Genomic DNA, 12,500 nt, shown 5'->3' with positions numbered 1-12,500 from the left:
ACTGGGGCCATTTCACTAATACACACGCTGTACAACTGAGAAAACTCATAACATGCCTTCGGTATAAATGCAGTTATTCCAACAGCCATTCTAACACAGTTAAAATGGCATCTTATGAAGAAAAATAGTTATTACAGCTGGAGTCTCGTTAATCTTTCAAATGCATGGCCTCCATGCTAGACAGCCCCAGTGAAGGAGGCGTGGCCTCTATGCATGTCAGTCCTGGTGAAGGAGGCGTGGCCTCCATGCTAGTCAGCCCCGGTGAAGGAGGCATGGCCTCTATGCATGTCAGTCCTGGTGAAGGAGGCGTGGCCTCCATGCTAGTCAGCCCCGGTGAAGGAGGCGTGGCCTCTATGCATGTCTGTCCTGGTGAAGGAGGCGTGGCCTCTATGCATGTCAGTCCTGGTGAAGGAGGCGTGGCCTCTATGCATGTCGGTAATGGTGAAGATGGCGTGGCCTCTATGCATGTCAGTCCTGGTGAAGATGGCGTGGCCTCTATGCATGTCAGTCCTGGTGAAGGAGGCGTGGCCTCTATGCATGTCAGTCCTGGTGAAGGAGTTGTGGCCTCTATGCATGTCAGTTCCAGTGAAGGAGTTGTGGCCTCTATGCATGTCAGTCCTGGTGAAGGAGTTGCAGCCTCTATGCATGTCAGTCCTGGTGAAGGAGTTGTGGCCTCTATGCATGTCAGTCCTGGTGAAGGAGTTGCGGCCTCTATGCATGTCAGTCCTGGTGAAGGAGTTGTGGCCTCTATGCATGTCAGTTCCAGTGAAGGAGTTGTGGCATCTATGCATGTCAGTCCTGGTGAAGGAGTTGCGGCCTCTATGCATGTCAGTTCCGGTGAAGGAGTTGTGGCATCTATGCATGCTGGTTCCAATCAAGGAGGCATGACCTACTATCAGTCTCAATGAAGGGGCATGACTTCTTTGCAAATCAGTCCAATAGAAGGAGGTGTGGCCTCTGCGTCTTGGCGAAACCGCTCATTACTGTTTCATAATGCATCACGTGAACAGATAAAAATGAGAGCAGGTAACTTTGTTTTCAGTCCTCAGGTTAAATGATTTGTTTTCCCCAGGCTTAGCTGGTGGTGTAGTTATTGTATCTTTGTCTCTAAGCTACAATACACCAGCACTTAACAGCACTGCAATCATGTGCGAAAGACATATATAAAATGTATCTGCTTGTGTCTTTAGGGAAGGCTACCACCATGAATTTCCAATATTACTGAAAAATTCTGTGTATGTCAGCAGAAAATATAAATTATAGCAATATTTCTGCAGCAAGCCTCTCTTCCCTGAGTACAAACTGCCTCTATTAGCAGCATTAACGCATCAATATCCAGACCTGCCTTAACGAGCTCTGTGCAGAAGAAACATGGGAGCTGTGGGTAATTTTATTAATGTGTGTGTACGTATTTGGTCTTTGAAACTCCTGAATTGCGAGCTTAATCTAGCATGCTATTGCCAGGACGCTCCACAAATGCTTAATTTAACTCGAACACGGATTGGTAATATTTCACGCAAGTGCTGTATTTTCACAGCAGGATAATGGAGCAAAAAAAAAGGCAATTTGATGAATTCAGAGCTTTTCTGATGGATTCTCGGCTCTTAAAGGAAAGAAACAGGGCTTGAGGAAGAAGCCTGGGAGAAATGAGCAGGATAGAAGAATATGGGGCACTTTCCTTTGCTGCCATTTATTATTTAACCTGAGTGCAGCAGCTTCATGGAATATGTCTTTGTGTGAGTGTGTGTGCGTCTTATCACAAATCAGCTTCCTCTACAAGGAGCCAGGACCTTCAGTGTATATTGGCGTAATAGGTGAAATGGTATGATAAGCACAGTGGTTTCAGGTATATTGCTATATTGCCTGATAACAATTTCCTACTGTCAGATGGATCAACATTACTTTTTTTTTAATACAGTGCAGCTACAAGGTTTCAATTAATAGCATCTTTACACCGCAACACCAACAGGCTTGGCTTGGGGCAGCTGCAAATAAATCCTGTGCTACTTGGTTTTTACCATTTGCTTCCTCCTGACATTATATCCTGTTTGTCAGATACAAAAAAGCTTAGTATAGCTTAGCTATACTAAAAAGCTTAGCATAGTCACTACGCCCGGTTTAAACACGTTAAATGAATGTTTGATTGTGTGTTGAACTGTATTCACAATAGACAATATCCTTTCATTGAATACTAAGCATATTTTTTCACAGACACTGGATAATTTAATTGCATCTTTCATTTTGCTGTCTGCTCCCGTCGTTCCTCACGGTCAACATGACAGGAGTAAAAACTCCTCTTCTGAGTAGCATTTCTTTTAATGACATTTTTTATAGTCAGCATAAATCGTTAAATGCTCTCATTCCTCTGCAGTTGGTGACTCTAATGCAGATTTATACCTGGGACATGAATCCTTCCTACAACTGTTAATACTCAAAGCTTGTAGAATGATGCTTTATTTGAAATAATCTTCATTTTATAGGCACTCAGAGATGTTTCTTTCACCAGTATACACGTACAGTATGACCTTAATGATCTAACCATTCAGATTTCTCAGTATCTCAGTTCTCCACCATTATCCCTAATTTTCATTAATCCCATTATGTTGCCCAATATACACATCCCTACGTTAACCTCGATACACCCGTCTTTCCATCTTCCTCCGTTGCACTCTCTTCCTCTTCTATGGAGGCTGAAGCTGAAAGCTGTCGCTGCTGTAATCCCTTTATTCACACAAGACAATGGAATTCAGCCCCCCATGGGTCACGCTCCCATTCTGTCCCTCGTTTCTTTCTCTCTTCCTCTTTGTCTCTCCTCTTGCACGGTTCAAAGGTCACTCTCTTGGCATTGCTAACGCTACCCTCCCTCTCATTTTCAAGAGATGCTGGTTCTTTGTGGAACTGCTATGGGCAAAGCCCCACCCTATCGCTCTAACCATCTTTCTAACCCCCCCCCCCCCCCCCTGCCCCCCGCCCCCCTCTCACAAACACACACACACACACATCATCTCCCCTGGGCCTGGTCCCAGCTGGCCTGCAACACAAATTGATTGACCATGTAGGAGGAGCCTGTGAGTGGAAGACAGAGAGAAAGTGAGGGAATGAGATAGAGAGTGAGGAAAGGAGCGTGAGTGAGAGGGAGAGATAGACAGAGAGAGAGAGAGAGAGAGAGCGAGAGAGAGAGACAGAGAGAGAGAGAGAGAGAGCAGGCCCTACAGGCTGCAAAGCACATGGACAAAAATAGCACACCAAGAAGTTAAGATCGAAGACTGAAAAGCAGCAAGAAAGTGTAGCATCTAAGCAAGCAGTCAGGAGATGGAAGTGTGTGTGTGTGTGTTTGCATGTGTGTCAGCGATCAGGATATGTAGCTTCATCCATACATATTTTTGTTACAGCAGTAATACATATGTGTTTCATACACAGCTACCTTTCTATTTGTGAACAGTATACAACTGTATAGTAAAGGAAATAACTGGAGAGATATGAAGAGGAGAGGCTAGATGGACTCCTAATATTAACTGTCTAGCTGTATTGATCGCTCTGTTGTACTAGAGGGACAGGGCTAGATTAAGGACTGTACATGGCTGCTTCAAAGATATAAGGGGACAGATATAGGTGGTGATACTTGATAGACTTGGGCCTAGAATTTGCTCTAGAGTTTAAAGGGGTGGGACTTAATGCAATAAACGTTAAGGTGTTAAACGTTAAGGTGTCAACCCATTATTCACTCATTCAGCATTTAGATATCAACTTTGCTGGAAGGATGTGGATGGGAGAGATTATACATGTACATGTTTATAGAATGGATCTATGCATGTGTCAGTGTGTGCGTGAGTGAACAGACACAGTGTGTGTGTGTGTGTGTGTGTGTGTACGCTCATGAATATTTGATAAACTCATGGATTATGCAAAGCAGCCCGCAGACTCATTTGGGCTTCTAAAAATGATCTAGAAGGAGTTTAATATATCTCTCTCACACTTGCACATGCACACACACATACACAACACACAACACACACATATATATATATATATAACAAACCTGTGTGATGAGATTAATATCTGAACACACACACACACACACACACACACACACACACACACACACACACACACACACACACACACACACACGCACACACACACATGCACACACGTCATGATCCAATAAAGGATTCTGATTATGAACGATTGCTCAGTCTCAGGATCACTAGTCTGTATAATATATAACCATACCTCATCTTGTATAGGCTGTCACCAGCCAGGACACATAAGTCACAAAAACACATGATTCTGTTTGTTCATTTGGTTCCTTCCTTCCTTCCTTCCTTCCTTCCTTCCTTCCTTCCTTCCTTCCTTCCTGCCTTCCTTCCTTCCTTCCCTTCCTTCCTTCTCTTTGTTCCTTCCCTTCCTTCCTTCCCTTTTCTTCTTTCTTTCTTTCTTTCTTTCTTTCTTTCTTTCTTTCTTTCTTTCTTTCTTTCTTTCTTTCTTTCATTTCCTTTCCTTTCCTTTCCTTTCCTTCCTTCCTTCTCCCCCCCCCCCTTTCCTTTTGTTTCCTTCCCTTATTTTCAGTTGTACAGTTTCATCAGATGACCTGACTTTCTAGTCACTTTAAATGAACTCAACTCCTTTTTAATCCATTATCATTTTCTTCAAGACTGGTTACAAATCATCATTATTCTCCTCATGGATGTAAACTTTAATGTGCTTTAATCTATTAATGTAATGATTTTACATTTTTTTTAATGGAAAAATGTAACGTATTTAAGGTTCGATTCGGCACCATTTTGTTTACTGCAGTTATTTAAACGTATTACTCGTTATAACAGTGTTCACGGCATCACTGTAATTCCATGTAAAATATAGAAAGCAGGCTCTTTTATGTGTAGGTGGATCCACCCAAACACTGTGATGCCACTTTACATATAATAGTTACATAGTCACTGATATCATCCCAACTGTATATAGTGCAGCACAACACAGCTGGACTCCAGCTAATCTTAACCACCAATGGTACCGAGTAAAGCCCATTACTCGTCCAAATCACCACACACACAATTCATATCACGATGACTGTCATTTTAGAGCAATACTGCTTCTTAATCATTTCGGCCATAAGAAAGATATCAGCTATGCCACTAGCAAACTCCATTTTCTTATGTCAACAAACTGCTGTGTAAACATATAGAAAACTGATGGGTTGTCCAGCTTCCTGTCTCTTTTTCTGCTCTGTCCTTTATAAATAAGCAAAAGAAGATTAAATGTGCACACATGGCAGTGCGCTTTACAAAGAATTCTTAATAAGCAATAAATATGATATAATCTCACTATTTATTTATCATAGTCGGGTAATAATACGTATATTATCAATCCCAGGAGAACACTATGATATGTCTTTTATGTATTTTTTTTTTTTTATGTACAAAAAAGGATTGCAATAAAGTTTTTGTGTTACATATATACACACATTCAGAATAAAATTCGACGATATAAATAAAACTAAATAAAATCACAATATAGTACAAATTCATCTTTGTGGCATGTTTGTAAGAGTATATATATGTTTCATATGTTACATTGTGAAAAGAAAATTCCAGCATAATCGCTGCAAGACATAAATATGTACAAATGGATAAATGTAAGGACTTTTTGTAGTTTTGAAAGGGTTAACCATGAATGAAGAAAATGTGGTTCAGTCTCAAATCAGCTAACAGAAGCCCCTCAAACACCCAGAGAGATTTCAACTGGAGTGACTTCTGGCCCTGTGCAGTCGACCGTAACTGGTTTAAGTGGATCAGCCTTAGGTAAAACCGACAGAGGCTGTGTCTCTAGATGTTTTACATTCGTTAGCAAGATGAGTGGCTTTCTTTCCTTTCTTTTCGTTCATGTTCTTTCCCTGTTTGCTTTCCTCCTCTCTCCATAAACCTTGCCTGTCTCTCTGTATCTCATCAGCTAACCCAACTATCTCTGTCTTTTCTCTCTTGTGTTCTCCTCATTAGTGGAAAAACCTAGGGAGCAGCGGTCACAGATTCTCATTTATTTTCATTTTCGAAACTTGTGAAGCTTCACTGAGCCTTCAGTTCTACTGCAGTCATTCTGCTAGAAACACACACACACACACAAACCAAAATGTGCTCAAAACCACATATTCACTATATATCTCTATGCCTGCTGTGGCCACATATTTGGTTTCCTATTCTTGTCCACATATACACATGACAGCATGTTAGCATAATACACACTTGTTTAAACATAACCACTAGATCTTTCCTTCACCACAATGGAAGGGTTTACAAGCCACTAAATACAGACTACAAATCCCAACATCTATTACAGAGGTTTTACAGGGCTCATAAGTGTGGCTTAAGGATGGAAATGTAGTTTTTCATGCCCGTAAGGTACAAATTACTGAAAGGATTAGAAATGACATCTGTCATTACTTCCAACTTGTGTATTGCACAGTGCTATTCACACACATACACACACACACACACAGGATTATAACAAGCAGGCCAATATATGACATGTTATCTCTGCACTGTTAGTTACCCATCCTACAATCAATTATAATTATATTTATAATCACTGAGCCTGTAGGCATCTACAACAAATCACTTCATAATAATGATAAGGCTACGGGCAGAAATCAATAGGCTTATTGGTATGGAATAGTATATTGTGTCAGAGAGTTTTGAGGTGAATATAAAAGCCACTTTCTCTGCAGTTCTTAATTGTATATTAGGTTTACACACTGAGTCGTAAATCAGGTGTGCCAGATGTGAGCTTTAAAAGATCTCTTACAAACACTCGATCGTAAGATGATAGCTAGCACATGGACAGGAAAGGGTCTTTCACACAAACCCTTAAACACACCTATACAGTGCGGTAGGCATGGCTGGCACTGTTTGGGACTGTCTTTCCTAGATGCAGTTGATTTATAAATGTTGTGTGTGTGTGTGTGTGTGTGTGATGTTGTCAGGGGGCGTTGGCTATAGTCATTGGGGAGATTCATGGTCCTGTGGGGCATATTTAAAAGCCATTTAGTAAGAGCACACTCAATGAGCTGAAACCCATAAATCCACACTTTAAACCAACATGCCTTCCTTCTAGCCAACACAACTGTACTATTCCAGCCCAATGCACCACTCTAACACCCCATACTCCATTAAACTCCAATAAACTCCAATCTAACACCGCTAAGCTCCATTACACTCCAATAAACTACATTCTAACACCACTATACCCCATTGCACTCCAACAAACTACCTAATATTCTAAATAACCCATTACATGCCAATAAACTATACTCTAACATCCTACACATCTACATTCATACACATTTTGTATACCTATACCCCATAGATATCAATACTACAGTCAAACACTCCTACACCCCAATCGATTCCAGAAAACACATTATTGTTGTCACATATACATTACAGCGCAGTGAAATTCTTCCTTCACATATCCCAACTTTGGAGGTTGGGCTCGGGGCACAGGGTCATCCAAAATACAGTGCTCCTGGAGCAGAGAGGGTTAAAGCCCTTGCTCAAGGACCCAACAGCGGCAGCCTGGCAGTGCTGGGGCTTGAATCCTGATTCTCGACTAACGACCCAGAGCCGTAACCACTTGAGCCACCACTGGGCATGCCCCAACACTCCTATTCCCCCATACATGTCAATAAACTACATTCTATCAAGGTGTTTATCCCATTACACCACTATACCCCATTACACTCAAGTAAACTACATTCTAACTTCCCTATACCCCATTACACTAAAAATACATCAGAACGCTCGTATACCCCCCTTTACACACCAATAAATTCTATTCTATCACTGTATATCCTATTACACCACTATACCCCATTAAACTCTAATGAACAACATTCTAACACCACTATACCCCATTACACTCTAATGAACAACATTCTAACACCACTATACCCCATTACACTCTAATGAACAACATTCTAACACCACTATACCCCATTACACTCTAATGAACAACATTCTAACACCACTATACCCCATTAAACTCTAATGAACAACATTCTAACACCACTATACCCCATTACACTCTAATGAACAACATTCGAACACCACTATACCCCATTACACTCTAATGAACAACATTCGAACACCACTATACCCCATTAAACTCTAATGAACAACATTCTAACACCACTATACCCCATTAAACTCTAATGAACAACATTCTAACACCACTATACCCCATTAAACTCTAATGAACAACATTCTAACACCACTATACCCCATTAAACTCTAATGAACAACATTCTAACACCACTATACCCCATTACACTCTAATGAACAACATTCGAACACCACTATACCCCATTAAACTCTAATGAACAACATTCTAACACCACTATACCCCATTAAACTCTAATGAACAACATTCTAACACCACTATACCCCATTAAACTCTAATGAACAACATTCTAACACCACTATACCCCATTAAACTCTAATGAACAACATTCTAACACCACTATACCCCATTAAACTCTAATGAACAACATTCTAACACCACTATACCCCATTAAACTCTAATGAACAACATTCTAACACCACTATACCCCATTACACTCTAATGAACAACATTCGAACACCACTATACCCCATTACACTCTAATGAACAACATTCTAACACCACTATACCCCATTAAACTCTAATGAACAACATTCTAACACCACTATACCCCATTAAACTCTAATGAACAACATTCTAACACCACTATACCCCATTAAACTCTAATGAACAACATTCTAACACCACTATACCCCATTAAACTCTAATGAACAACATTCTAACACCACTATACCCCATTACACTCTAATGAACAACATTCTAACACCACTATACCCCATTACACTCTAATGAACAACATTCTAACACCACTATACCCCATTAAACTCTAATGAACAACATTCTAACACCACTATACCCCATTACACTCTAATGAACAACATTCTAACACCACTATACCCCATTAAACTCTAATGAACAACATTCTAACACCACTATACCCCATTAAACTCTAATGAACAACATTCTAACACCACTATACCCCATTAAACTCTAATGAACAACATTCTAACACCACTATACCCCATTAAACTCTAATGAACAACATTCTAACACCACTATACCCCATTAAACTCTAATGAACAACATTCTAACACCACTATACCCCATTACACTCCCACAAACTTTCCTATATCCTAAATATCCCATTAAGTGCCCACAAGCTATACTATAATCCCCTTGTACCCCATTACACTCCAATAAACTACATTCTAACACTCCTATACACCATTACACTATCTACAGTAAATACATTCTAATAAACATTTCACTCCTATAACCAATCACACACAAATAAACTAAGCGTTCTTTTTTAATACACTGCAATAAACTACATTTAAACACCCAACAACATTCTCCTGCCTTGTTAAATCTACTGCAATGTTCTATTTTACACGCCACATTCTAATAACCCCGTTATACCCCGCTAACCCATTCTAAACACCCCCGACACCATTGTACTCCACATACACTTCCTTATTTTACACCATCCCATTCAACACAACATAATTATTGCTCAGTTCTCACATCTTAAAAAAATAAATGACAGTAAGAGAAAAAAGAGGGAGAGAAGGAAGGGTAAAAAGGGAAAAACAAGCTGTGAAGTGGTTGACAGCCGCATTGTTGGACTGTCCCATTGTCGACAATGCTCTCAGAAGCTTATTCGTCCCTCCCTCTCTCCCCTCCTCTCTCTCTCTCTCTCTCTCTCTCTCTCCCTCCCTGCTTCTCCCACAAATCCCACTGTCTGAGAGACATGCAAACAAAAGCAGAACATGGTTCTGGCAGCAGGGTGAAGCTCAGCCCCCTCCCTCGCTCACGCCCTCACTGCTTTTCCCTCTTCTCTTTTTGTAAACCGTCCTACATGCAAATACTAATGTCAGGAAAATGTTGGTTTGACTATGCATGCAAACAGCGTGTTGTTGAAATACAGAACCATGAATAATACATAATGAACATGTAACACTGATGAATCCGAATTAAAAGACAAAAAAAAAGAGTCCAGGGCCAGCATCTCAGTTGCGTTCAAACCCGGTTTCGGCTGTCTCTTGTAAGTGCATTCTTACTCCTTGGTGCACGTGTACACACACACACACACACACACACACACACACACACACACACACACACAATCCACCTGAAAATCACTCCACTTTATGCAGGTCTGACTCTATATTGTGAGAAAGAAAGATACAAGCTGAAAATGTTATATTGTGGAAAACAAGGGAGTGCGGCAACGACAAAACACATACACACACACACCCTACAGCAAGTATGAAACCCAGCCGTGTGTCTGTCTGTATGTGTTACCTCAGCAGCAGCTCCTCACTGGTCCTCATGGTGACGGGGTTGTTGGTGGTGGAGGAGAAGCGCATGCCATCTACACACACACTAGGCACAAAGCCTCGTTCAGACGAGTGCTCCAACATCACTGTAACTCAACACGTGCAAACACACACACACGTGCACTGCGCACACTCACACACACTCACACACACACACACCCACGATCCTCGTGCTTTCGACAATGTCCGTGTGCACACTTGTTCCAGTCTTTCTCTTTGCCTTTCTCTTTCGAATCCCGCCAACGTCCTCTCGTTCTCTTGCGCTCTGGTGCAGCACTCCCACACACTCACCCAGCCCTCAACCCTAAGCTCTCCTCCTCCCCTCCCTCTCTCTTTCGCTCTTTCACTCTCTCTCTCCCTCTCTCTGCCAATCTCTCTCCTCCTACCTCCCTCTGTCTGATTCACTCGGCTGTAGTAACCCCTTCTGACAGCTCATGTTGTTGTTGTTGGCCAGTGGTAACACTGTATTGCCAACTTAGAACACTAAGCAACCTCACACTATAATATATGACACGTTAACATCCTAAAGTTAATTATGGCGGCATGTTACAAGTTATTTTAATGTATATTTTTATGTAAATGTTTAATTATATATTTTGTTTATATAATTATACAATCATTCTAACACTTACACTTAACAAGTACATGTAATATGACAATAATAATCTTTATATCTATACTTTAACATCTTGAAACTTCAAAACACATTTATTTTCATTAGCAGTTTACATTAGTCAATTTAATTAATGTCCTTTTTTTTATTTCAAAAATTCTGTAGGTGTTTAAAAAAATCCAAAAATTGCACTTTCTGACATTAGAACCCTTAAATATTGTTCACTTCAATGTGCTAAAATGTAAAGATTGTACATTGTAATAATCCAATACAAAATCTGATATCACTGTTGTAGTTTCTGTTGTAATTGTAAGTTCTTTTGGTGTCTGTGCTCTTTTAAATGCCTCTTACTACAACTGTTTTAAAGTAAGAAACTCTCCTTAACCGGTGCCACATCAGATCAGATAACAAAGTACAAGTAACACAGTACAAGTGCTGTATGATTGTCGTGTTGTTATCTTTCACTACCATCACACTGCTCTGTTTGTTCATATGAATCTAATGAATCTGAATATTTTACTCAAGTTGTGATACATGTCAAATTTAAGTCGTATACAATTACATACTGATCTACACACGTCCTTGTTCCTGGGGTGGAACCGTTACGTTTTGTACCTTAATGTATATCTTTTACTTGGAATCATCCATATGGTGTAATCTTAATGCGCAGATTAGGATTTTAGTATATAATTAGACTACAACTACCTTTTAACGTAAACAGTTACACCATCAGTATGCATATACTGCATATACTGTATATATATATATATATACACATTCTGTCTGAATTAAGGTAAAGCATTATGGCTCTGTCACTCTGTAATTACGTTTAAATCTCTGTGTCTCTCTCTTTCTTGGCATGTTATTTTGTGTAATTAATAATCCCCTTACTCTCAGCCAACTCAACTCAGCGTTCTGTTTCTCTCAGAATTATGCTGCCAGAGCGTAGCAGCAAGTCCGGGTTTCAACTCAAAATAAAACACGTAGAATTAAAATTGAATTCTAAAAGAAAAATTCAAATCTGTTGAGAATGAATTTTGTTAAGTCTGTACAGCGTCTTCATTTTTTTTGTGTTTGCTTGCAAGAATTTTGTATGTGATTTATGCTGAATTAAAAAAAAAAAAAAAACATTCCTGCATGTTCCTAATTCGTTCATGCGAGCTAATTTATCCATCCAGTACAACAGTTGTTACAGACTATACTACGGTCGATGTGTGTAGCACAGCAAGAGGTGGAATTTGAGAGCGCGTATATAGTCATGCACTATAAAATCGAAGTGCATCATGATACCAACAAGCTGATTTTTACAGGGTATGTTTTTTCCGGTCATGAGCTAAAAAAAAACAAACCCTGCTGTAGCAGACCGCTCTGTTCTGCTCCGAACCTGCTTTATTGATTATGAATAAAAAAAACCAAACAGCCCGTATACCGTAATC

At 40.1% G+C, this 12,500-nt stretch overlaps 1 protein-coding gene across 16 annotated transcripts in view; it reads right to left on the bottom strand.

The window, feature by feature from the left end:
- The window catches only part of celf2 (cugbp, Elav-like family member 2), a 142,916-nt gene that overhangs the window by 82,362 nt on the left and 48,054 nt on the right, over window positions 1–12,500 (bottom strand). For 4 of the 16 annotated variants that reach the window (XM_060889991.1, XM_060889993.1, XM_060890000.1 and 1 more), the window contains exon 1: window positions 10,417–10,759. The exons of 1 other annotated variant lie outside the window; for it this stretch is intronic. In XM_060889991.1, coding sequence (XP_060745974.1) covers window positions 10,417–10,535 — 119 coding nt within the window. In that variant the 5' untranslated portion in view covers window positions 10,536–10,759. Of the gene's footprint in view, window positions 1–10,416; window positions 10,760–12,500 lie in introns of those variants that run through there. 11 more of the 16 variants (XM_060889992.1, XM_060889994.1, XM_060890001.1 and 8 more) reach the window with 6 other exon arrangements.

This window comes from Tachysurus vachellii, chromosome 16, assembly GCF_030014155.1.
Source record: "Tachysurus vachellii isolate PV-2020 chromosome 16, HZAU_Pvac_v1, whole genome shotgun sequence".
NCBI classification, from domain to species: Eukaryota; Metazoa; Chordata; class Actinopteri; order Siluriformes; family Bagridae; genus Tachysurus; species Tachysurus vachellii.
Note: the sequence above shows the minus strand (reverse complement) of the source record. Positions and strands in the feature narration are given on the sequence as shown.